Genomic DNA, 24462 nt, shown 5'->3' on the forward strand with positions numbered 1-24462 from the left:
CTCAGTGACACTAATGTAATCACCATTCTTACTCCTAACTGACTACAACCCTCTGGCATTGAATGTTCCAGACCAGGCACTTTGACAGCCCCTACTTGGTGTATCATGAGAAGATCAAAACCAGCCGTGTGTTCATCCGGGACTGCAGTATGGTGTCAGTGTACCCGCTGGTCTTGTTTGGAGGAGGGCAGGTCCACGTGCAGCTGCAACGGGGGGAGTTTGTCATTTCGCTTGATGATGGATGGATTCGATTCGCAGCAGCCTCCCACCAGGTAATGAAACCAGCGAGTAAGATTGTGAGTGCTTCAAACCTTGCTCTGCTTCTGCACCACACAGAACATGCAGATGTAGAGTACAGGGGAGAAGCTATTTCATGATCTTTGTGGGGGGTGTTTCCTTGTTTGCTTCAGGTGGCAGAGTTGGTGAAAGAACTCCGCTGTGAACTAGACCAGTTACTCCAGGATAAGATCAAGAATCCCAGCATGGATTTATGCACGTGCCCGCGAGGATCCCGTATCATTAGCATGATTGTAAAGCTTGTGACCACCCAGTAATCTGAGAAGCACTTTTATAAAGACCCACTTCTAACTGTGCTTGGAAATGGATTCTGGTCCCGCAATGTTTTTGTATTGTCAGAGTGTGGCACTGATCCTGGTAGTGCTAAATTGGTAAATGGGCCGTTTTAGCTTTCAGAAAATAGTCAAAGAAATAAACCTGAGCAAAATGGCTTCTGCTGAAAATGAAAGGGCTCACGGAACAAACTAAGGAATGGAAAGCTGGCAATTCTCGTGATAGTGATTGAAAACTCCAAATCAGAGAAGGAAAGCGTAGAATTTGTTTTAAAAAAAAAAAAAAAAAATTCTGTTCAGTGCTGGAGTATGTTTTCTGTGGTCTGTTTTTGTCAGTGTTCTGTTTTTTCCGGTACAGCACTTTTAACTGACTTTTGTTAGGAAGATCAAGGAATCACGTGCTATGCAGCTTGCCCTTGGAGCAATATAATTATCAAGAGAGAGAGACAGCGCACATTACCTGGTCAGGCTGCCCAGAACTTTTCTACAATCAGTATAAACTACATGGCCAAGAATCCCACCTTCAGCAGCTGTTCAGTCTAACATCGGCACTTATCAATCATTTTAGGGTACAGCAGCTGTTAAAGGAGCTCAGTTTAAGGACTAGTACGTGAGTTGGTCATTAAACTAGTTGATTGTCTTTAAAACTAAGTGTGTTGGTCCCTCATCAGTGTGCAAAAGCTGGTCTGCCCCTAGTTATTCACTGATGGGAACGTTTGTGTTTGTTTGGACCTGGCTCTGACCAATCCCACTGCGATTTCGTATCCTTCACTGGAGTAGTGGTGCCCAAACTTTTCCTGTCATGTTGTCCGTCCCGTTCTCCCCCCAACCCCCCCACCCCGGCCCGTACCAGTCATGGAATTTGTCTCCCCCCCAACCCCCCAATTACTGCGCAGCCAGGGCTTCCTCAGCTGAGAAGCTTGAGCTGGGTATGGGGAAGGAGCTGGCCTGGGGGCAGAGAGGGAATGAGGGTGGAGCCAGGCTGGGCCTGGAGCAGGGGGCGGAGCTGGGCTGCGGCTGGGGGCAGAGCGGGGCTAGGTGGTTCTCCCTCCCCACCCATGGGGGCTGGCCTGGGCCCCGCTGCGCACCCCCCTGAACATTCCTCCGCACCTCTGTAGCTGGGCGTGCCCCACAGTTTGGGGACCACTGTTCTAGGGTGTCTTCTCAAGGAGCTGGGACTTGCACACACATGGCTGCATCCAAAGCCCGCTGAAGTCAGAGGAGCCTTTCTGTTCACGTCAGTGGGCTTTGGACCAAGCCCACAATTCCCCATCCAGCCAGGAGAGAGATGGGACCTTTATATCTTAAATTGATTTCAGTAAATGACTGTTGTGTTAAAGACTGTTTCCTGCTATCATCCCTTATTAAATCTCTAAAGGCGGCGGGCTCTTCCTCCTGAACAGCTGCTTGGCTGGCCGCCCAAAATACACCAGCTTTCTAAGGGCAAAGCTGCTCAAATACATTTACACCCTTCTCTTCCCAGAAGGGCTGGAGTATTTCCTCCATGGGTTTCACTGACATTGATCCACCTCTGGGTGGTAATCAACGTGAATGTGAAACTCTGCTACTTAACAGGAAATCGCCCTGCTCATGTGCACTGGAGACCAACTGAAAAGAAGTCACATGTTTCAAAGTCCATAGAAGCTTTCTAGCCAAACCCTCGTGCGGAGGGACCAGGCAATGGAGCCAGGGACCTGGAGCACTCGGGATTGATCATGAAATATGGAGCCTTCCCCTCTGCAGTGCTTACTTTCAGTCGAACAAAGATGTTTCCAGAAATGGCTGTTCGGTGCCCCGTGGGAAATATCTAGCGGAAGGATCCTTTTTGCGATTACAAGTGAAAGCATCGTGGCCTTCGCCTGCTGCTTGAGGATCATTTGGACGGAAGCACTGTGACTGCATGGTTTGGCGCAGTGGCTAGTTGCTTCCCAGGGGAGATGCCGGTCACAATTAGCCGGGGCACATTCCTGATGGGTGCTGGCTACTGCTAGCAGCCCTCCACGTGTTCGCTAAACTGGCCTGATTCCTTGACAAGGGAATTGTGGAAATTGCCTCTGTTTAAAGCAGTGAATCAGTCAGCCCTGGAGGCAGGAGGAGGACCACAGCCGGCTTCGGAAAGCACACACGTCCCACCGCGAAGGGATCTGTCAGAAGGGGCAGAAAACCATGCTCCGCAGAAGGAAGGGGGCACCTGGGCAAAGGGAGGGAGCCCGCACCAGTCAGAGCAGTCACAGGAGGGGGTTTGTTTGTTTTAAATCTGCTGCCTATTAATGTCATTGGGTGACCCCTAGTTCTTGTGTTCTGTGGAGTAAATAACACTTCCTCATTTACTTTCTCCACCCCAGTCATGACAGATATATTCAGGCCTCTGGCCCTTCAGTTAGTGGCTGAGAAGCTTTTTGGTTTAGGGAGGAGAGAGGGTTTTTGGCCTTTTTCTACGTCGGGGAAAAGGGCACCAACCATTTTATCCCCTTTGCAGGTCACCTTTCAGAACCCTGTACGAGCACTGTTGCAGTTAAGCTGCAGTCATTACCCTTTGCTATTATTTGACTAAGTCAGTTTCCTGGGAGATGTCCCACTAAAGAAGATGCCTGATTTAGCCTGGCCCCATTAAGGGTACTGCGGCAGCTTACATTTCCACAGCCCCTTTCATACCAAAGTGCTTTACATATGCTACAGATACAAGACCACGGCATTGCAGGCCCCTGGAGGGGGAGAGCGGTCACCAGCGGCACAGGAAACACACAGCGCTGGTGAGTGCCGGGCAGTGTTTGTCAATGCCAATGAAGCAGCACCTTGCCCTTCCAAACACATTCTGGGCTCTGAGGGCTCACACAGAGTGGACAGTCCCCATCGTTCATTATTGACTGAAAAAAATCACAAAGTAAAATGTATGGAACTGCATCGAGGAGCAAGGGCTATGCCAGCCCTGCCCAGAACTCAGCCTGTAGCACCAGGCCCGCTCAGTGTGTCAAACCTGATGCTTAGAGCCCTAAGTTACAGTGCTCTAGCAGAGCCTAAGAGCTTTCTCTCTCTCTCTCCAGAAAATGCTTCTGCCAAACTTCCCCCTTCCCTCTGTGCCCTGGCTCGGCATGAAGCAGAGCTAAGAATCAGGGTGGAATGTTTCCTGATGTGCTACGCTGCTCAAAGAGGCAACGCTCCCAATCCCTGATGGTGCTTTGTATTTTTAGATGAACAGAACTCCATGTGGCAGCCTTACAAATCTCCATAACTGAAACATTTCTCAGGCAATGAATGACTTCAATAGGGTCAAGTGTTTACCCTATAAATACAACTGTTTTATAACTGGTTTTTCCTCACCAGAACAGTGTGTCAACTATGTTGTGTGTCCATACCTACCAATCTGCCCACCTGTGGTTGTACCAGTGCATTCTGGGAAGATCTGGACTGCTGTCCCAATGCTTCAACAAGGGATAGAGTGCTGAGAGGATGCGCTCCCAGAAGGGAGTGGGACATGCAGCTCCTAGCGTGAGCGCTCTCACACATACTCGTTGCTGACTCAGGGATTATCCTGTTATCACTGTCCTGGTCTCCAGAAGATTATTTACCAGAAGTTGCTCAGGTGGTTTGCTTTGCTAGCATGTATATTAGTACCTGACCGAGCACTTCAAAACTACTGTGGAAACTGTGGTAAAGAAGTGATGCTGAGTTCATGACATAGGATCTTACACATTTCTTGGTTAGGTTTCTACAGGGGAGATCATACACTCCTTGGGGCAAAGGCTCTGTCTTCCTATACATTTGTACAGCACCAAGCACAACGGAGCTCTAATTCTGACTGTAGCCCTCAGGCGCGAATGCCGTATGCAGAATAATATAGCAAAGAAGTATGGCTCGTCAGTGCTGCTGGAAGTGGCCCCCTGGGTGGTGTTCAAGAACCCCTATATGCCGTACTTGGCTTCTGAGAAGTCTTGGTGAGCCCAAGTCTGGACCCACACCAGGAGAACACCAGCACCGAGGTGAAGACCTAGTGAACCCAGATCCAGTAAGGTGCTAGGTGGAGATCACAAACCACAGAGTGGTGTCACTTGTCGTCTTGTCATGATCCACATTTCTGCCAGGTAACCCTGAAATGAACTGCACCAGACCCTGCTCTCGTTGCTGTTGGTGGGTTGGCAGGAGTTTAACAGGGGGCTGAGTTTGGGCAATTGTTTAAAAATCAAAGGCTCAGAGCTTGGTGCAAGCATGACTGAGCTGCCTTGCTCTAGTGGAGCAGTGCAGCCACAATGCCAACCCAGGCGCCTGATGCAGGCTGTATTCGGGGACTGAAACCTGTGTTCCGTTACAGGCTGTCACTTGCGGGGGGGGGCTAGGGGGCTCTGAGAAGTGTGTGACCAGGGTCCTCAGCAGTCAGCCTGCGAAAGAGCTAATCTGGAGCAGGGTGAGCTGTGCCTCAGGGAGCAGCCTGCTTTGTGTCTCTCTTTATTCGGTTGTGTTTGATTTCTGGAGTCTAAGAAATAAAGTCGTGAGACTTGGCAACCTTCCAGCAAGAGTGTTTCCTTTCTAACTCCCTGTGTGTACCATGGACACAAACGAGGATTGACCAGGGTGAGGGCAAAGCTGCAAGAGCAGCTCCATGATGATCAGCGTGTAAGCAGAGAGCGAGCGAGCCAAATAGTGCACTCTTCGGGCTTCATTCCTTCCTCCGCGTGCACTGCCTGCTCTCACTAGATAGAGCAGGCGTCTCCCACCGACACAGCGCTGTCCACACGGGCGTGTCTGTTGGTGTAACTTATGTCACTCACGGGGGGGCTTTTTCACACCCCTAGGCGACATAAGTTACACCAAGAAAAGTTCTAATGCAGACATACCCTGGCTGTTTTTGATGGAGGGATAACTATCGAGGGCACGGCAGTACAGACGGAAGCAAACAGACAGTACCCCTTGAGCTAGATCTGTGAGCAGAACCGTTGTGCAGACATTAAATCCCAAATCATGTCATCCAAGGAGTCGATTTCTCAAATCCAGAAGAAATCGCATTGCAAGTGTAAAATGCTGATTCATTACCACGACAAAATAGCAATGCCAAAGACACAGACACGCACAGAGACAGATTGAGTGCCGCAGACAGATGGCTGGCTGGCTGGCAGGGAAACTCTAACTGATGTTTGTCAACTACCTATCACCCTTTGACTTCCAGCACTAAAACTGGTTTCAGAGGAACAGCCGGGTTAGTCTGTGTTCGCAAAAAGAAAAGGAGGACTTGTGGCACCTTAGAGACTAACCAATTTATTTGAGCATAAGCTTTCGTGAGCGATGAAGTGAGCTGTAGCTCACGAAAGCTTATGCTCAAATAAATGGGTTAGTCTCTAAGGTGCCACAAGTCCTCCTTTTCCTTCAGCACTAAAACTGTTACTGGCAGGCATTGGGGCATCAGCTCTGAAGTCATTAGCTGGCAAACAATGACCTATTAACACATCACTGTAATTGAAAGCAACTGTCAACACCGTGTAAGATGCCCATATGTCCCATTTTGGCCAGGACAGTCCCTTTTTTAAGCCCTGTTCCTGCCCTGAGTCCTGACTCTTTTGGCCAAAGTGGGCATTTCTCCTGTTTGCTCTTGCTGACTTGATCAGTTGGCCAGAGCAAAGGGGACTGATGCCCACTTTTGGCAGGAACGTGGGGTGCGGTGCAGAGGAACGTGCCAGGGGACAAGCGGCGAAGCCAGCCTTGCAGTGTGGGAAGCTGGGCTCCAAGGGGGAGAGGGAAGGCAGGGTTTGAGCACACGGGGCGCAGGCAAGGCTCGGACGAGCTGCTCGTGCCAGCCCCATGAGGGGGGCGGGGAATGGGCCAGTGTCCTGGTTTTTCCCTTTGGGAATTTCGGTCACCCTAACACTGTGCACTGGAGTTGATGAAACACTAGGGACGCCATATGAACCGGTCAGCCCTTGTGCACGGTCCGGAATAGCTGAAGATGAAAAGACTGATGTGCTCTGTCTCCGAGAAGAGTTTGCTCATTTGCCGCGTGCGCTCATGTAGAAGCAGCTGGGGAGCTAGAAAAGAATCCTTTTCAGGCCTGTGGGAAATGCCTCTCCAAGATTTACCAGCCGCTAGCTCACGAGAAGCAGCTTTCACCTGGTACCAGCACTAGTGTCCCGCAGCTGGATCTGAGACCGGAAAGCTGATGTCCCGTGTCGCATTCAACTGCAAGTGACGGAGATGTTGCTGTCACAGCTGGTGTCCTTCCGCTCCCCTTCCCGTTTTGTGTTCTTGCAGGAAAGGCTAAAGGATTATTGCTCTGTCCCTTTTCATGCTGGTCTCCTGCCTGTAATGGGATTAGCACAAAGTTTTGCTTGGGTCATTCAAGGCCAATGGCCCTACTGACTAGGGTGTGTCCGCACCTGGAGCAGGGCTGTGATTCGCGGCACAAGGAGCCATACCCCGGGTAGCTCTGAGTGAGCGAACTCATAAAAAATAGACGTGTCCCTGCAGAGGTATGGGTAGCAGGAGGGGCTAGCTGCCCTGAGTCCCATCCCACCCCACCCGAGACCCGAGGTACTTCCAGCCCCTCCCACGACATGCACTGCTGCAGCGCCCCTTCTGTCTAGTGAGCTCCGTGGATCAGAGCTAGCGTGGGGCTGTCCCCTCGAGCTGGGATTGGTACCTTGCAGTTCCAAGCAGCGACATCCTGCACACTTAGGGGCCCATGGGGCCATTTGCAGCTGGATTCCTTGGGCGTCCGCTCATAATTGTTGGAAGGAGAAACGTAACCCAGTTCTGGCCACAGACACGTCTCTCGCTTTCCAGAGCTCGTCCTCTCTTTCCAGCGTGACTCGGGTGCTCCTATGTGACTGTAGCCTCCCACCGCTGTGAAGAAGGGCCGGGCTAGCAAGAGAGGCTCCAATATCTGGATGAACCCAATGCGCCTTGGCAAAGAGGAAGATTCTGAACCTTTGTGCCGGCCTGTGGCCGAGTGCTGAGAGTCGGTAGCTGCCTTCCATAGCGAGAGCATAAGAGGTCCTGGTAGGTGCATGTCAGCAGCACCTGGTTACCAAGAATTAACTGGAGAACTTTACTCCAGGCCTCAGTCTTGGCTTGAAATGAGGTCGTAACATGAAGGGGATCCTCTGAACGCAGAGCTCTTATGTGAGCAGAACTGGCCTCTCCCAGCTCAGAAGAGCATGCTGAGATCACGTGAGAAGCAGAGAGCTTGGCCATTTGGTAACCCTCCCTTCCAAGGGCTCTGGAGTTGAGGTTTCTCAGTTCAGAAGGCTGCCATCCCTCGGGGCAGAGGTGGGGGCATGAGCTGTGAGGTAAAGTGGCGTTGCTGAGGTTTGGCCCGGGGGGGCATGTGTGTGCTGGTAGGTGGCTGAACGCTCTTTCTTTGCTAATGCAGCTTCTCAGGTATTTGAGATGTGGAGCAACCCTGACTGTGCTCCAGTCCAGTCTGTGCGATGACAGGTGACAGTCTTCAGAGCCACCACAGGCTGGGGAGTGATGTCATGCATTGAGGTTTGAACAGCCGAGCAAAAGTGCAGGTTGGATCTGGTTTAGGAAGCCAGGAAGCTGGGAACAGAAGGGGGCTGCAGGGACGTAGGCTGCAGTCACTCCCTGAAAGAAGGTTGAGGCAACAGAGGCAGGTCATCGGTAGTTACTCCCTGGAAGGAGGGAGTGTGAGCTGGGACACCCAGAGCTGGGGACAGTAGAACAGGACCAGAAGCTGTAGGAAGGAGCGACAGGGTCTGGCTCAGTTGCCAGGTATAAGGTCCCTGGACTGGAACCTGGGGTAAAGGTCCCTGGGTTCCCCTACCGCCCACTGGGGAAGTGGCACCATCAGGGCAGTGCCGGAGACCGTTCCTGGAAGGGGAAACCACGTAGTGACCTGGCTGGAGGGCCGAATGACAACAAGGAGGCTGCAGTTCCTGGAAGGAGAAAGGGGCCACAGCGAGCAGAAGAGACGGTGTTGAGGTGCGACTGCCGGCGGGGGTGTCGGCCTGGCAGGGCTAATCCCCAGAACCGCCAGGAGGTGGCGCCGTCCAGTGGTGAGTGGAGCCCCCATGGCACAGGGCGAGGGACAATCAGTAAAGTCTATTGGGAACAAAACGTCCTAGCTCTGGTATGGGCCCACTGCTAGATGGGGCTCGCCATGGTGCTGACAACGCTGCAGGCCCGACAGAGGCGTTCAAGGCATAGTTCTGTTCTGTATGTGGACAGAAGCAGGGTGAGGTTCGAGTGCATGAGGCTGCTGCCACACTTCCTAGGCCGTTAGTAATCCAGGAGGCTGGTAAACACCATGCAATAAGGAAAATTGCAACGCCAGAAGGGGAGCGGGTCCGGCTTGAGGGGCACCAGCAGAGCTGGGGTAGGGGGACGTCTCCAGGGCCAGGGGGGCATCAAGTCAGGCCCAAGAGGCATTGGCAGAGCTGTGGGGAGGGAGTGGAGCCCAGGGCTGGGCTAGCAGTGGGGTAGGTGGGTCAGGAGTGAGGGGCCCTGGCACAGCTCTGGGTGGAAAGCTCATCCCAGGCCGGCCTGTGCTCTGCCAGGACCTTAATGTGGGGGGGGGGGTTTCTAGCCTAAATTTCATGTCAGTTTCTTTTCATCAAGTTGCTCTTTTGATGAGGTCGTTGCGCCCCAGAGCACCCCCATTAACCCTTCCCAGGAAAGGGTCCCAGTGTCACGGCTCTGTTGGGTCCCTTTCATGGGGCGTTTCCAGCCTCCCTGTCCCCCAGGGCTTCACCCCTGCCCCATCACCTTTGCAGGCTGATGTGCCTGGGGCAGCCCCATTGGTTGGTGTGGGCGTGGTGGCGGACGTGGGCTGTTTCCTTGCCCCGTCCCACATCACCACCACTGGCAAATAAACCAAGCCCCCCCCCCCCGCTTTGCAGCGCCTTTGTACCCCTGCTCCGTACACAGAGCAAGTCTCAAGCCTGGGGTCCAGCTTGGCACCTTGTCTGGGCTGGAACCTGCTGGCTGGAGCCCGGCCTCAGGGCCCCAGCTTCCCCACTGGGTGGCTTGAGCCTGGGACAGGAGCCGGTCCCCTCCTCTCATCTCTCCCCATATCTCCCTCTTCCACTGTCCCACAGGAGCCTTGCCAGGCTCAGCGCAGGTGCAGACAGCTTGGGCGAAGGGGAATTCCTGGCCTTTTGGTCTCTGAGCCGGGGGAGGTTCAGCACAGGGTCCTAGGCAGCTTTGTGCAATGCCTGCCGCTGTGCGATGCCATCGGACTCCGCTCCAAGGTGAGGGAGTGTGAGCCAGGAGGCTGATGGATGCTTCTGGGAGGTGAGGCAGGATGTGGGGCAGAAGGCGGGAGCTGTTCGAGGCCCTTCTGGGGGGCAGAGAGGGGAGCGGGGTGCTGCCCTGCAGCAGGAGGCTGCTAGGCGTCTCTTGCCTGCCTGCCTTGAATCCTGCTTTTCTAACCAGTTTCCATTCACCACATGGAAACGCGCCCCCCCCCGCCCCCCCCCAGCTCAGAGCTTGCCCCGTCTCTCTGTGGGGTGTCTCACTCCCTGCCTCCTTCTATGCTGCCCCCAGGACTCATTGCTCTAATCCCGCCCCCCCCTTGGAGTGACATAAGAACGGCCACACTGGGTCAGCCCAAAGGTCTGTCTAGTCCAGTGTCCTGTCTGCCGACAGTGCCCAAATGCCAGGTGCCCCAGAGGGAATGAACAGAACAGGGAATCCTCAAGCCATCCATCCCGTCATCCACTCCCAGCATCTGGCAAACAGAGGCTAGGGACACCCTCCCTGCCCATCCTGGCTAATAGCCATAGATGGACCCATCCTCCATGAATTTAGTATCTAGTTCTTTTTTGACCCCTGTTATAGTCTTGGCCTTCACAACATCCTCTGGCAAATTATTTACCTCAGTTGAAAACTGACCATTTACTTCTAGTCTTTGTTTCTATTTTTTAACCAGATACTGATCTGTGACAGGCCTTTCCCTCTTATCCTAGGACTGCTCACTTTGCCTACAAGCCTTCGGTGAAGGAACCCGGTCTAAGGCTGTCTGAAGTCCACTGTGTCAATGGGCTTATCCTTGTTCACATCCCTGTTGACACCTTCTGCCAGCCCTTGGTTCCTCCACCTGAATGCATCGCAGACAGATGTGCTCCTGCTGGCTAAAAGGCTCTCCAAACAGCTGCCACTCTCCTTCCCCCAGACATCTCAGAATCATTCTGGCTCTCAAACCTCCTCTCCTCCCTTGTTGGTCTGTCTGCCTTGCTCCCCATAAGGAACATGGTCTGCAGAGGACCAATGGATGTTGGGGCATTCTGAGGAGGGAAAGTCATGAAGCGTAGGTTAGAGTAGACCCAGCAGGGAGCAGCCAGGGCCTGAGAGCCCTTATCTCACCCAAGGCTGGGCCTGCAGGGGCTAAGGAGAGTCACCATAGGTAGGGGTGGGGCCACTGAGCAAAGCATGGGACTGGGGGAAAGCTCTGGCTGCTACAGCGGAAAGACGGGGGGGGGGGGTGTACAATGTGGAGGGGAGAACAGCATGTTGTGGAGACCTCGCTGAGCTGAGAGGAATCAGAAAACTTTGAGCTTTCTGGGGAACTTGGGGATGACGCAGTGGGACCAGGTTGCCATGAGGTGGCCCTGTCTAGAGGAATGGGAAACCGCTCAGGGCTCAGTTTGAAACAGCTCTAACTTTATGGAACAGGATTTTCTGCTGTCACGAGAAGAGCTGGGCTCCGTTCACTGACAGCACATCACCTGGATGAAACCAAATAAAACGGCAGAAGACACCAATGAAAAGATAGGCAGGCTTTTAATGGCATGATCGACAATCCCCTTTTCAGAACAAATCTAATAATGACAGCTGCGTCTGATGCATCATCAGATGGTCCAGGCCATGATCTGGCGGGTGGCAGGTGGATTTGTACTCAGCCAGGGTCTCTGTGACGCATGCCAGGCGTGATGGCTGAGACATTTGCCATGCAGCTAGGCCAGCGTCGCCGTCCCTGGTGGTAGTTGTACATTCTATTGCAACGTGTAAACATTCTCGAGTGGCTTTCCTAAAGAATGCGCAGAACTGGGGGAGGGGGCCCCGGGAGCAGGGCCAGGCAGACAGGACCGGGCAGCAGAGACCTTTGCTTGGCTGAGTCAGAGAAGAAGGAAATGAACAGAGTTGCTCCAGGTATAGCGTCCACAGTTAAGAGCCACGGGCCCTCGCTTCAGACAGCGCTCTGCAAAGCTGCCAGCGTTTCGGCACGGACTGGCCCAGGGCACGTAATACAGCACTGGGGCAGTGATGCCTGTTTCCAAAGATACTGTTTCCCTGGCTTTGCCTCACAGTCCCCCTGAGCCCCGTGTATGCTCCCTGCCTGCACTATAGGAAGACAGGGCCTGCCGGGCCACGGCCTGCCTCTTCCTGCAGCCGCGCGCTCCAGTGGAAAGGGGGTGTAAGGGGGAGGAGAGGGTTGCATTTTGCATGGTGTAAGTGGCAGCACAACCTGGGGGGCAAGACCCCCATATCTGCCAGCGAGCACCCCGCTGTCCCCCTGCAGCTACCCCCCTCGCGGCCCAGCTGGTGCGGGTGCTGAGCTTGCAGCTCGGGGGGCAGCCCTTAACCTTCATTCCTCGGGGGAAAGGTTTGATTTCCAAAGGGCAGAATAGAGCCATGAATTCAGCAGCAGCCTCTCTCCTGGCTCTGGACCGTGGGCTGAGGGTGCATTAAATGTACAGCGTGTGACTGTTTTATTTACAGCTGTGTGAACAAAAGGGAGGAAAAATCCTTGTTTTTTCTGCAAGCACCCCCCACCCTGCCTAAGGCAGTGCTGGCCCCAGGGGCTGGCTAGAGAGGGACTAAAGATCTGCGGGGGTCTGACCTCCCTTAAACCCCACAGCAGGCAAGAGGGACTGAATGGGCAGCCCCCTCCAGGAGGAAAGCAGGTCGGGAAAGATGCAGGGAATAGCGCACACGCCGTGGGGGCCCCAAGGCAGGCTTCTGGCCACATACAAGGGAGCCCTAGCGGCCCCCACGCTGCTGCGGAGCCCGTCTCTGGAGGGGCGGGGGGAACTAGCCCCCATTTTAGCAGCTTTGCAGTGGTGGAGGGTGTGACATGGTGCAGATGAAAAGCAGCATCCACCTAGCGCTGTGTGTACACAGCCAGCCCCTACAACGCTCGCCAGCTGTGGGCCCTAGATGTGGGGTTCCTCATGCCCCGGGGGCAATGACCCCAGGCCCGGACAGCTAGTGTCCTGGGGTCGGCCTGTAGCAGAGCAAGCCCCACTGCCATGCAGGCTGGGCTTCACCAGTACAAGCAGCCGCTTCTGCTTCGGATTGCATTGGGGCAGGGCTGGCCAGCGCGGGGTGTATTGAGGCTAGGTCCCAACCAGGGACAGGCCTGCAGAGAGGGCCCAGCTCTGGCTGTATTGCAGGCGGGCCTGTAGCTTTTGGCTGGTCGCTCCTCTGCAGGGGAAGACACTCAGCCTGCTCGCAAAGTTGGGAGTCAGGGAGGGGGGGGGCAGACGCTCAGCTCGTGGTTCAAACCTGCCTTTGCTCTGGGTTGGGTTTGTGCCCGCCGGGGTGTGTCTCCACAGAGACGCTGCACTGGGCTAAAGGTGTCAATGTAACTGTAACCCCATTTAGTTAAAACCCTGCAAGCCCCTGGGGGACCACCCACTGTAAAAGGGGCTGATTGCAGTTTAGCTAAAGTTGCTGGGGAACAGGTTTATGTTACTCCACAGTAAGCTGGTCTTAAACCAAGGGTTTCCATGCCGGGGTGTGCACTGGTTTGACTGCACCAGATTAACTAAATCCGTGCAAGTATGTGTGTAGACAAGGCTGCCTACCTGGGTGGGTGTGCCCAGCCTGGTGCCAGGGGCATGGCATGTTCTTGATAAGCCACAAGGGGTAGAAAGCAGTGGGAGAAGGAAGCAGGCTCAGGGCCCCGGCCCGCTGCCCTTGGTGTCCATGTGAGGTGTCGCAGCCCATGAGGCAGCTAGTTTGCCCCCGTTTATGGAGGAGTCATAGTCGCACACTGCCTGCTCTGGGGACGTGCGCTCAAAATGCTCCTGACCCCCAACCGCCACCAGCTTTGCCCTGACCCGAAGAGCTGCAGCCACCAGGCTTCAGGCCCTGGTTGGGGAGGCTGGTACCAAGCTCCTGACCCTTAAAATGCCCAGCTGCTGCTGCCTGTCACCCACAGTACCACTCCCTCGCTGCCCCAGGGCCGCTCACACGCGTGGGTACACAAGTAGGCTTTTTGCCGTTCACACTCACGTCACCAGGCAATGCTGCATGAGTAAGACCCTTCACCCCCCGGCCCCCCGCTTTTGCTGGGGCAAGCAGTAGGCCTGCCTGCAGCAGGCCTGCTTGCTGACCGTTGTTAGGGCACAGGCTTGATGAAGAGCTGGGGCTTCCCCGCTCCAGGCTGCAGCTGGCTCTCTGCTCTGCCACCGACCCACGCTGTGACTGCAGTAGAAACACCTTTGCCCTTGGGTCTGCAAAGCAGCCAGCCAAATGCGCCCTCCCCTGCCTGCCCACACAGCTGGAGACATCAGCTCCGGCTCTGGGGTGTAAGGCCCTTCTGCCCTCGCGCTGCCTCGGCTCGCCTAGCCTTGGTGCCGTCTCTGCCGCTCACCAGAGCTTTTCCCCTCCCCGCACAGCCTCCCACGTCCCAGCTTCTGGCCCCCTGCCTAGGCCCGGAGTGGCTCTCCCAGCCCGGAGGCAGTAGACGCTCCTGGGCAGCCAGGGTTTATGGTAGGAGCAAGGTGCCAGCCTGCTGCTGGCAGGGGGGGTTTCCAGCCATGTAAACATGCTTGTGGCTCCTGTCAGACCCCTTTCCAATGTGTAACATCTCCTGGCCGTGGGCCCCCGCCCCCCCCAAGCAGCCAGTTATGGGCTCACTGATGTTGTGTCACAAAGCTAAAAGCAGGAGCCCCCCCCGGAATTGGTTACAATTTATGACCAAAAAAAAAAAATTCAGTGTGGGGCTTTCCCTGCGGCTGCTGGTCCTGTCCTGGAGGCAGCAGTTGGGTTAAAGTGTCTGAAACCAGGTGGGCTCGAGAGCGTCTTAAAAAATAATCTGGCTGGTGGGATTTGCATGACTCCAGCAATGGAGGCTTCAAGGGAAAGACTGACTAGTGGGAGAGACACACAAAGTGCAAGTGTTGGCAACCCTGCTACTGCTGTACCCCTGTGTCTACTTGCTATTCCCCTGCTTAACCCTACATGACCCCCCCCCCCCCCCCCGTGAGCTACGTTCTTGGTTGGCAGGAAAATGACCTTGCATTTGGCTCTTTTTAATGCCTATTCTCGCCGTGAGCTCACGTACCCTGCGAGCCAGAGCGCGCTGTAGGCCAGCCCAGTCCTTATCGTTCTTTACCACCCCACCAATCTTTGTGTCGTCTGCAAGTACTTATGTGGGCAGCCAGGTGCATCTGCAGGCCTGGGTGGGCAGTGTGTGTTGTATTCTTCTGCCACTCTCAGCCCCCAGTGCTGGCATGGTGCAGGGAGGGCTCCCCAGAGCAGTGGGGCCTGGCGTTGCCCCCATTGAGATGCATAGAGCATTTTGTCCTTCTCAGAGCGATTGTCTCAGGCTCTCTGCAGACTCAGGCAGACATTGCGGCATCGGTCACACGTGGCTCATGTTTTTCAAGCGTTGCTTCCCAGCCATGAAGGCTAAAAGGGTTTTAAAGGGAGCTGGGGGTCGGCAGGGATCACATGCCAGCCGAAGCTGAGGCCTTAATCTGACCCTGCCACTACATTCACCTGGTCTGTGCTCCCGCAGCGCGTCAGTGAGCTGAGCGTGCAGGAGGAGGAAGCCGGAAACTCCACCTGCCCAAATCAGCGAGTTATACGCTCCTGTAGCAGTAACAGGCCAGCCCGTCTCTGGCTGCAGAGCAGCACTGCCTGGCTGTTGGATACAGCAGTCTCTCCCGCCCCCGCCGCCCCACAGTGTTAACGCCACTGTGCAGCCCCACCACCGCCCCCCGGCACCATGGCCGCAAAGCGCAAGGCGTTTCGGTGCAAGGGCCCCCACACGAAAGGCATTCGGTGACCCCCCCGCCTCTTTAGTGTGGCGCCGTGGCTGGCAACAGTAGGAAAGGCTGGCTGGGCCCCGCCCCCCCACCCCTCAGCTGCACGCTGGGCCCGACAGCCTCCGTGGGGCAGTTTGCCAGCCAAGATGGAGGTGGCTGAGCACTGCAAGGGGCTGCTCCCTGGCTCGCTGGGTGTAACCACTGTCAGTGCAAGCAGAGCAGGGGAGGCCCGGGGGTGGGGGGTGGGGGGGCTCCCTGGAGCAACACAGTGTGTGTGGGGGAGGGGGGTCAGCTCCCTCCAGTCCCAGAGCCCTCTCCTCCCGTGGGCGCAGCACCCATGGTCATCACCTCTCCCCCGGCTTCGACTGCTGCGCTCTGCAGCGCCCATGTCAGCGCGCTGGACTGGAGCCTCTGGTGTTGCTCACGCAGCAGGAGAAGGGGCGTGGGCAGGGGCCCGGGGGCGGGGGGGGGCAGGCCCTAGGCAGGCTGCCTGAGGCTCTGCTGGGTGGTTTGCAATAGCAAGCGTGCGCTGCGGCTGAGCCCTCGGCGGGGCAGAGGCGCTCCGCCCTGGGGCAGCTGGTTCCGGACGGCGTGGGCGCGGGCGTGGGGGGGAGGGAAGCGCTGACGTGCTGCTCGCCGCTCGTGGGTCCGGCGTGGAGGGCTGGGCGGCGGCAGCTCGGTCTACCCTAGACGCCGGAGTTAGCCAGCCTGACGGGTGGGCGGCAGAAGATCATTATCTGGCCGTAGCCTTGCCTTCCGCGGCCACTTGCCTTCCTTTGGTTGCTGGGCTCTGAGTCTGGGTTTTCCCTCTTTGTCCTTTTCTGGCCAGGCCTGGGGAGGCTGGGGGATCTCCCAGCAGCCCCCGTGCCAGGACGCGGGGTTGAGGGCGGGGAGACGGTTGCACTCGCTGAAGGGCAGACCCTGGCCTATGCTGCCGGGAGGGCGAAGGACTCTCCCGTCTGGGGGAAGCACTGAGGTTGCGTGGGGGCAGGCTGGGGCTCCAGGGGGGAGCAGAGCTCCACGGGGGAGGAGGAGGAGCCGGACTTGGGGAGGAAGGGAGCCGGCTCTGGATCTGTTTCAGTGGGGAGTCACTGGGCGCAGTCCCAGCTGTCCTCTGAAGCCTGCAGGGAGAGAGAGGAGATGAGGGGGGTAAACCCAAGGCTCTGGGCTCTTTGGTGCTAGGCAATCCCCTGGCAGCCTGGCGCTCTCGTTGGCACGCATAGCCTCTGCCTGGAGCTGGCTGCCGTGTCTCAGGGGCCCGAGCCGTACGCTGGCATTTCTCTCTTGAACTGCCTCAGACCTAACGCCGAGCTGCTCCTGGGGCCGGGCTGGCTGCGGGGCTCCCGGCTTGGCCCGGGGAGGGGCCAGGCTGGGGTTAAGAGCCAGGGCTGGGCGCAGGAAAACCCTGTGCCGGAGCTGAGCCCTGCAGGAAACCCGCAAGCATCTCATGGCCAGGCCCAGGGGCAGACGGGGAGATGGACCGTGGGGTAGGTGGGTGGGAAAATGGACTAAGGGGCAGGTGGGGAAACTAGGCCATGGGGTGGGAGGGCAGGTGGGGAAGCCAGGCCATGGGGGGGTGGGAGAAATGGGCCGGTAGCGGGATGGGCAGGCAGCAAAGCCAATCCTTGCTCGTGTGATGACAAGAGCCCTCTGCCTCCATGCCACTGCGCTTGGTGTCTGCTGTCCCCAGCCCTTCCCAGGTCGCGTCACCTAAGGCTGCCAGCTCTCTGGGCAGAGACCCGGCCTCCCGCAGGTGGCAGCCAGCACAACAGGGCCCAGCCCCACGGCGCTTTGGCACCAGCCCAGTGCTGATCAGAGAAGAGGGCGCCGCCCCATCTGCCCTGTCTGGTCTCTACCCCTCGGCTGCGCCCAGCACAGGGTGTGGGGCTCCGGGCCCGGCTCCAGACCCCCTGCACAGGGAGTGCTCTGTGAACGTAGCTCCAAGGGGAGTGCTGGGCCCTCGCGGATGTGGCCCTCTAGTAACTATAGGCATTGGGTTGCCAACTTTCTAATCCCACAAAACCGAACACCTCTGTCCCGCCCCCTGCCTGAGGCCCCGCCCCTGCCCCGCCCCTCCTCAGAGGCTCCATCCCCCCTCCCTCTCCCCCACCATCACTCACTGGGCTGGGGCAGGGGGTTGCAGTGCGGGGGGTGGGGGTGGGGTGAGGGCTCTGGTTGGGGGTGCAGGAGAAGGCTCCAGGCTGGGTCAGGGGTGTGGGGGGGGCTCTGGGCTGGGGGAACAAGCTCTGGAGTGGGGCCAGGAATGAGGGGTGTGCAGGAGGGAGCTACAGGCTGAGGCCGAGGGGTTCGGAGCGTGTGGGGGGGTGCAGGCTCTGGCTCGGGGTGTGGACTCTGGGGTGGGGCTGGGAATGAGGGGTTTGGGGTGAAGGAAAGGGCTCCGGGCTGGGGCAGGGGGTTGGGGTGCGGGGTGGGGGTGTGAGGGCTCCAGCTGGGGGGGTGGGCTCTGAGGTGGGGCTGGGGATGTGGGGTTTGGGGTGCAGGAGAAGGCTGGGGAGGGGGTTGGGGTTTTTGGGGGGGTGCAGGCTCTGGGAGGGAGATTGGGTGTGGGAGGGGACTCTGGGCTGGGACAGGGGGTTGGGGTGTGGGAGGGGGTTTGGGGTGCAGGGTCCTGGTGGCGCTTACTGTGGCTCCCGGAAGCGGCCGCCAGGTCCCTGCAGCCCCTAGGTGCCTGAGCGGCCAGGGAGACTCCACACGCTGCCCTTGCACCCACAGGCGCTGCCCCTGCAGCTCCCAGCCAATGGGAGCTGCAGAGCCGGCTCTCGGGACGGGGGCAGCACACGGAGCCTCCCTGGCCGCCCGTGCGCCTAGCGGCTGCAGGGCCCTGGCGGCCACTTCCGGGAGCCGTGTAGCGCTAGGGTGGGTGGCCCGGGCCCCTGTTGCGCTGCCGACCGGATTTTTAATGGCCCAGTCGGTGGTGCCAAGCAGAGCCGCCAGGGTCCCTTTTCGACCGGGCGTTCCAGTTGAAAACCGGACACCTGGCAACTCTACGTAGGCAGGCCAGGCCACCCTGCCCCACAGGGCTCCAGGGCCAGGCCCAGGCTGCTGGGAACTGAGAGCTAAACACAGCTGGGTTTGCCCTAAATAGAAATGGAGCACGTGAAGGGAGACAAGTGGAGACGGGAACCCCACGGTCAGGCCGAGGGAACGGGGGGCTGGTAGGGGGCACCCATGGCCAGGCCGAGGGAACAGGGGATTGATGGGGGGGACCCCATCGCCAGGCCAAGAGAAAGGAGGTTTGGTGGAGGGAACCTCACGGCCAAGCCAAGAGAACATGGGGTTGGTTCCCTCCATGGCCAGGCTGAGAGAACAGGGGACAGGGGGGAACCCCACGGCCAGGCCGAGGGAATGGGGGATGGGAGACCTGCACGGCGAGGAGCGAGGGCCGTGCCGCTGACTGACCTGGCGGTGAGAGCTGCATCAAGCGGTGAGCTGCCTGGTGCTGCTGGGCTCCCGAACTTCACTGCTGCTGGCGACGTCCTTGCAGGCACAATGGGCCGAGGGATTTTGCTCTTTGTGCTTAAAGTTTTCCCTTCTCTTCCTGGGCTGGACGCCTTCCCCTCCCCCATCCTCCTTGGGACAGAGTCGTCTGAGTCATGGGTGTCCTCCTCTGAGCCGGTGGCCGAGAGGGTCTCTGAGGCACGTCTCCGCTCGTCGCTGGAGGAGGCTGAGGAGGAGGCCCCAGAGGCCAGTCTAAGGAGGCGGCTTTGCCTTCTCTCCATCACTAGGCGAACCAAGTCGGGCTGCTTGGCCCTCTTGTGAAGCCTCTCTTTGGCCGAGAGTGAGGCCGACTGGTCTGAGCCGGTGTCCTCCTCAGAGAACAAAATGGGAATCCGGCTTCTGTATCTGGCACTCAGAGGTTTCCTAGGGCCCTGCTTTGCCTTTCCCAGGAGAGCCTCGGTTTGCGTAAGGCGTTCGGTCGCCAGAATGGTCTTTTCTAAGCTAGGCTCTCCTGAAACCAGCCGGTCAGTTTCTTCCAAATCCAATGCCAGCGCGGCTTTGCCTTTAAGCTCCAGCCTCTCCTCCGGGGACTGGGCCACACCGTTGGGAAGTGTCGGCGGCTCCCCCGCCGTCTCCGAGGAGGTTTCGATGTGATTGACCGAGAGCATGCAGCTTTCCATCTCTCCCCCTTCTAAACCAGAATTCGCACTCCCATTTTCTACCAACCCCAGGTTCTCCTCCAGCTCCTCCTCAAGGATGATCTCTTCCAGTTGGCCCGGAGGGCAGTACTCCTCATGCCTCACCAGCTGGCCGCCGGAAGACATGACGTTCAGATGGGTCTTCTCAGCAATATGAACAAACGTGCGCTCGACTTTGGTAAAGGGGGAGGACGTCGTGGAAACTGCTGCTGGAGGCTTTGGTTCTGACTTAAGGACGGAGGACAGGGTCCCGGGCTCCGACACATCCAGCTGGCTGCCCAGGGGCTGCGGCCTCTCGCTCTGAGGCGTTAAAGCAGCAAGTGTCCCCAGATCGACATCTGGTGCCAAGTCGGTTGTGAGTGGAGATTTCTTCATGTCACCCGGTGAAAACAACACCAGTGTTTTGGAGCCTTCCTCCAGTTCTAAATCGCCATCGGCCATGGAAGCTCGGCCCTTGGACTCTTTCTGATCATCGGCCAGCAGAGTGGATGGCGCCCCTTCCTGACTGCGCTCTGTGCTTTTCTGGCTCACATCGCTGCTGGAGCTACTGTGCATGTCAATCTCTTCTCCCAAATAACCAGCTTCCTCGTCTTCTTCCTCCTCTTCTTCCTCCTCCTCCTCCTCCTCCTCCTCTTCCTCCTCACACTCCCCATTCAGTTCCAGATGGGGCTCCGGTGGTTTGCAAGGAGCGGTCAAGACAATGTTTGAGAAGTCTACCTTCTTTATCCGCTGGATGATCCTAGGCTTTTCCCTAGAGTCTGACACATCCCTTTTAAAGTCTTGATAAGGCAAATTTAAAGGCACCGCCTTGGGCAGACCATTCATTTCAAAAGGGTTCAGTGTAAACACCTGGAACAAGATAGACGTGAAAAAGAAAATACTTAGTATCCAGGAGAGCATGGGCATCAATCTCACAACACCAATCACGGCGGAAAGGGTCACGTGGCACATATCTCTCTTCATGCCCATGAACCAGCCTTCCTTAGAACAGGGTACAGGTGAGAGGCAAAGCAACCCTCCAAAACCATTTCCTTGTCATCGGGCAGTCTCCTATACACCTGCTCATCAGTGTCACCTAGGGCATCAAACTTGTTCTCCAGCCTGAATGACAGCCCGGTATAAATTTAGGACTGCACCCATCCTTCATTCCATCGAGGACTCCCCCTCGCCACCCCAACCCCGGTTCCAACGTGAGGTTTGCACAAACAGCAAAGAGTGAATATGGCCTCTCTGGAGTAAACTTAGCTATTATTTGTGTTCAGCACCTTATTATCACACTCAGCACTGCTCAGTTAGGGCCCTGCTGTCATGGCCTTTTGCTTTTCCATCCCCATCCTCCTCTCCCCCTTCCCTGGCTGTCTTATCTGTGTCCCCTTCCCATCAGTGACTCCCAGTTCCCGCCACATGGGCTTCCCCTCCTCCCTTCCCCAGTCCCTCGCTAAAATGACCAGCAATTAGTGAAGGCTGACCCATCGAGTGTCTTTGTTAGGTTTTCCCGTTAACACTCCCTGAGGGCTTTGCTTTGATTTAAGCTTTGATTTGTTTTGACACACCCCGGTTTAAATCATTGGAAAGAGCCTGCAATACCCAGTTGCATTCATCAAGCTAGAGTCAAGGATCTCTCCTGGTTGTTTTACGGGGACAAGTGTCCAGATAGCTGTTGACATGAACAATACAGTCTCAAATTCCTTCCCAACCGGCAAACAGGCAGCGGCTCTGCACAGAATAACTAAATGTGCCTTGAATGGAAACACCCTTCGCCCTTTTTTCCACCTGAGACATCTGAAGCAGACTCTGCGTTGGTTCCAGACTGCAGGGAAGCCACTCCCAGCACAGCCATGGGGAGCTCCTTCTCCAGTGCGTCTGGAGTGTTTGCCTCTCAACTATCCATTTTTGTTACCCAGGAAAAGCTTTGGTATCTTTTTTTTTTTTTTTTTTTGACTTGGCCTCCTCCTTTTTTCCCCATCTACCTCCCCTGCGGCTGGCCTGGCCTACCCGCTTTTCTGTGCCCTCTGGACTCTCTGCTTCACTTCTCCTGCGTTATTTCCCAGGCCCCAGGCTCTGCAGGTCGGTCCAATTGTAGCGTGACTCTAGCGGATGCCTTTGCATGCGGACCCGTCTCCCTCTTCCTGTCCCATCACCGCTTAGTCAACTCAGCCTCGGCTGCTGAACTGAAGGCACTGCACAGGGCGATGCACCCGGACAGCTCTTCTGCCCGAGGACCGCCTCGCAGATGTGTGTGCAGGCCGGCTCTGCGGCCCAGGGCTGTGTTCCATTCGCTTGCTGAAGCGGGCTCTCCCGAGCACAGGGCCTGCAGTGCAAACAGCATTCACCAGGGGTCTTTCCAGTGACTTTGCAGGGCTGTGCATCAGGCCCTCAGTGCAGGAGCCCTGGCAGCCTGCCCAGGGCTTTGGGTTCCCCACAGAGAAGAGACGCTGTTCCCAGAAACATTTCTGTGGACGTCCACCTGCTCCAGCCCCGTTCCATTTCCTCTGATCGGGGGGTGGGTGGTTGTAGTGGTGGACGATCATCCACTTCCCTTTTGTTGGCTGGACGATCCCCCAGTTCCCTCTTTAAACCTCTGCCCTCAAAGGCCTGCATCATGGCCACCAGCGAAGAGAGCTGGGTGCACCTCTCTGAAGCTGCTCCTATATGGGCCAGAGGGATTATTGCAATGCCCCAACACTCTACCTCCCATGGGGCCTGCGCACACTGCCCTGCTGCAGTGGGGCCAGGAATGGGGCTGGATATTAATGCTCTAGCTCACTCTTTTGCAGCATTAGCTTCTCTCCTCAGCCGCAGGTCCCGATTCTAGAGACCTCTGGTATTTCTCTCATTCTCTGCTAGTACCTAATATCTCATCACCTTTGTACTTAAAAACAACTCCGCCCCATCTAGCCGCGCATGCTCCAGCCTGGATCAGCACACGTTCCCACTGATCCATGCTCCCCATCAGCTCCTTCCTGCTGTTCATTACAGCCCTCTCTGGGATTAGCCAAGCAGCCCTCGGGGCTGCGTGGACAGCCCCTAGCCCAGTGGGGTACCGACCCAGATTTGGATCTCAAGGTGCTACGGTAGCATGAAAAATAACAATTCCTTCCCTCTCTTCTAAGTTTCGGCCTTGCTGTTGCCGAGACATGCCTCAGCCCTTTCGTTTAACCTCTGCTTCCTTGTGGGTCTGGCTGCATGCGTGGCCGACAATCACACCACAAAGTATGGGTGGTGTCCTCTCCAGACTGGGACCTTCCTCTTACCCTGCACATTCGGCTCATGCCCTTTCCCTGACTTTCCACCCTGACTGAAGTCGGGAGATAGCTTCCCCTGCAAGAACTGACTGCTAGGGTGGGTTATGAAACCTTCTACGTCCAGCTCACGGTTATGTTGTGTTCCTCACCATTCTGGGCGGCCTGTGTGCTTTCCTGGCTTCCCCTTTCAAATGCCTGCTGCAGAGAACCCCAAGAAGTACAGATATCTGACAGCGAGAGAACTGGGCCAAAAGAAACGGTGCTCAGCATCAGCTGCCAGCAAACCTGGCCCAAAGAGAATTGGTTGCAGTGACAATGTGGTGAGACATCCTTTTCGCACACCCATCTCCTTACCTGTGTTACTCACACTCCCTGGACTTGTTAAAAGAAAGACATCCCAAAGGAATCGTGAGGGTGTCTCTTCACTGCAGGGTTAACTTGGGTGTTCGGCCCCCAGCTCTGAGCAGCCAGGTTAGCCTAGTCCAGGGCAGAGCACCCACACTGCAAAGCCCCACCCGAGTTACCATGTCTGCACTAGTGCTGTGCTCCCTGGGTGTGGTGCTGGGACTTTTGGAGCAATCCCATGGCTCTTAGCGCTGCAGACAGCTGAGCTCCTCCGCAATTCTCTCCCACTGAATTGTTGGAAAACTCCTCTGTCTGCCTGGGCACACGGGGGATGGTGGGAAGGCACCGGAAGATTACAGGCATTAGAGTGAGTTAGCCTGCATCCTCACTGCAAAGCAGGGGAGTTCCAGACTGCATGAAAGCAGCACTCAAGTTCTAACCCACCCACCCCCAGCCAGCCTGGGCTCATAGGAACTAGGGGTACAGGGGGGTGCTGCAGCACTGCCAGGTTTTACGTGGGGATCCACTGCCCCCCACCCCCCGGGTCCTGGCTGCTGTCCCACTGCCTGGGGTCCCGGCTGCCAGCCCCGCACCCGCTCCCAGCTGTGGCCCCAGCCTTGGCCCCCTTACCCCTGTCTGGGTCTCCACTGCCTTGCGGAGACACGGCCCTGCTCCAGGCCCCAGCTCTGGCTGGGGGTGGTTGGGAAAGGGAGCTGGCTTTCAGCATCCCCACTATTCAGAGTGTTCCAGCTCCACTGCCTGGGCTGAACGCACCATGTAACTCAGCTGAAAGGGGCGTAGTAACCGCGTGAGTTAGCCCGGCTGTGACGGCAAGCCCTGACACGGCACAGGACCAAGACCTGGCTTCCAAACCTGCAGCAGCCTCTGGCGCCCTGGGTGGTTCATTTCTCCTCACTCTGCCCGTCTAGAAAGCAGGGCTAATGATACTGACCCGCCTTTGCAAAGCCCTTTGAGTTCTAGGAAGGGAGACTGCTCCGTGCAGGAGGAGCTGATGGCAGCTCTGTCGTTCAGGGTATGTCTACACTACCATGACTATACCAGCGTAGCTATGCTGGCATAGCCCTGTAGGATAGACATAGTCTGCAGCCCCTCCCCAAGTGACCGTAGCTACGTTGAGGGAAGCATTCTTCCATCCACACAGCTGTGTCTACACTGGCAGGGTTTGTTGCCAGAGACGGGT

At 56.8% G+C, this 24462-nt stretch overlaps 2 protein-coding genes across 4 annotated transcripts in view; one reads left to right on the forward strand and one right to left on the reverse strand.

Moving 5' to 3' along the window:
- DHX57 (DExH-box helicase 57) overlaps positions 1–5069 on the forward strand; it is a 35519-nt gene extending 30450 nt beyond the window's left edge. For all 3 annotated transcript variants that reach the window (XM_084625281.1, XM_084625280.1, XM_084625282.1), the window contains 2 exons: positions 72–272; positions 411–5069. In XM_084625281.1, coding sequence (XP_084481407.1) covers positions 72–272; positions 411–554 — 345 coding nt within the window. In that variant the 3' untranslated portion in view covers positions 555–5069. The remainder of the gene's footprint in view (positions 1–71; positions 273–410) is intronic.
- A 10745-nt stretch (positions 5070–15814) lies between these two features.
- TTBK1 (tau tubulin kinase 1) overlaps positions 15815–24462 on the reverse strand; it is a 127425-nt gene continuing 118777 nt past the window's right edge. Inside the window, exons 13-14 of the mRNA XM_084622731.1 lie at positions 18935–20520; positions 15815–16635 (exon numbers count right to left, since the gene is read on the reverse strand). Coding sequence (XP_084478857.1) covers positions 16248–16635; positions 18935–20520 — 1974 coding nt within the window. The 3' untranslated portion in view covers positions 15815–16247. The remainder of the gene's footprint in view (positions 16636–18934; positions 20521–24462) is intronic.

The sequence above is a fragment of the Lepidochelys olivacea genome (assembly GCF_965140295.1).
Source record: "Lepidochelys olivacea isolate rLepOli2 genome assembly, chromosome: 3".
NCBI classification, from domain to species: domain Eukaryota; kingdom Metazoa; phylum Chordata; order Testudines; family Cheloniidae; genus Lepidochelys; species Lepidochelys olivacea.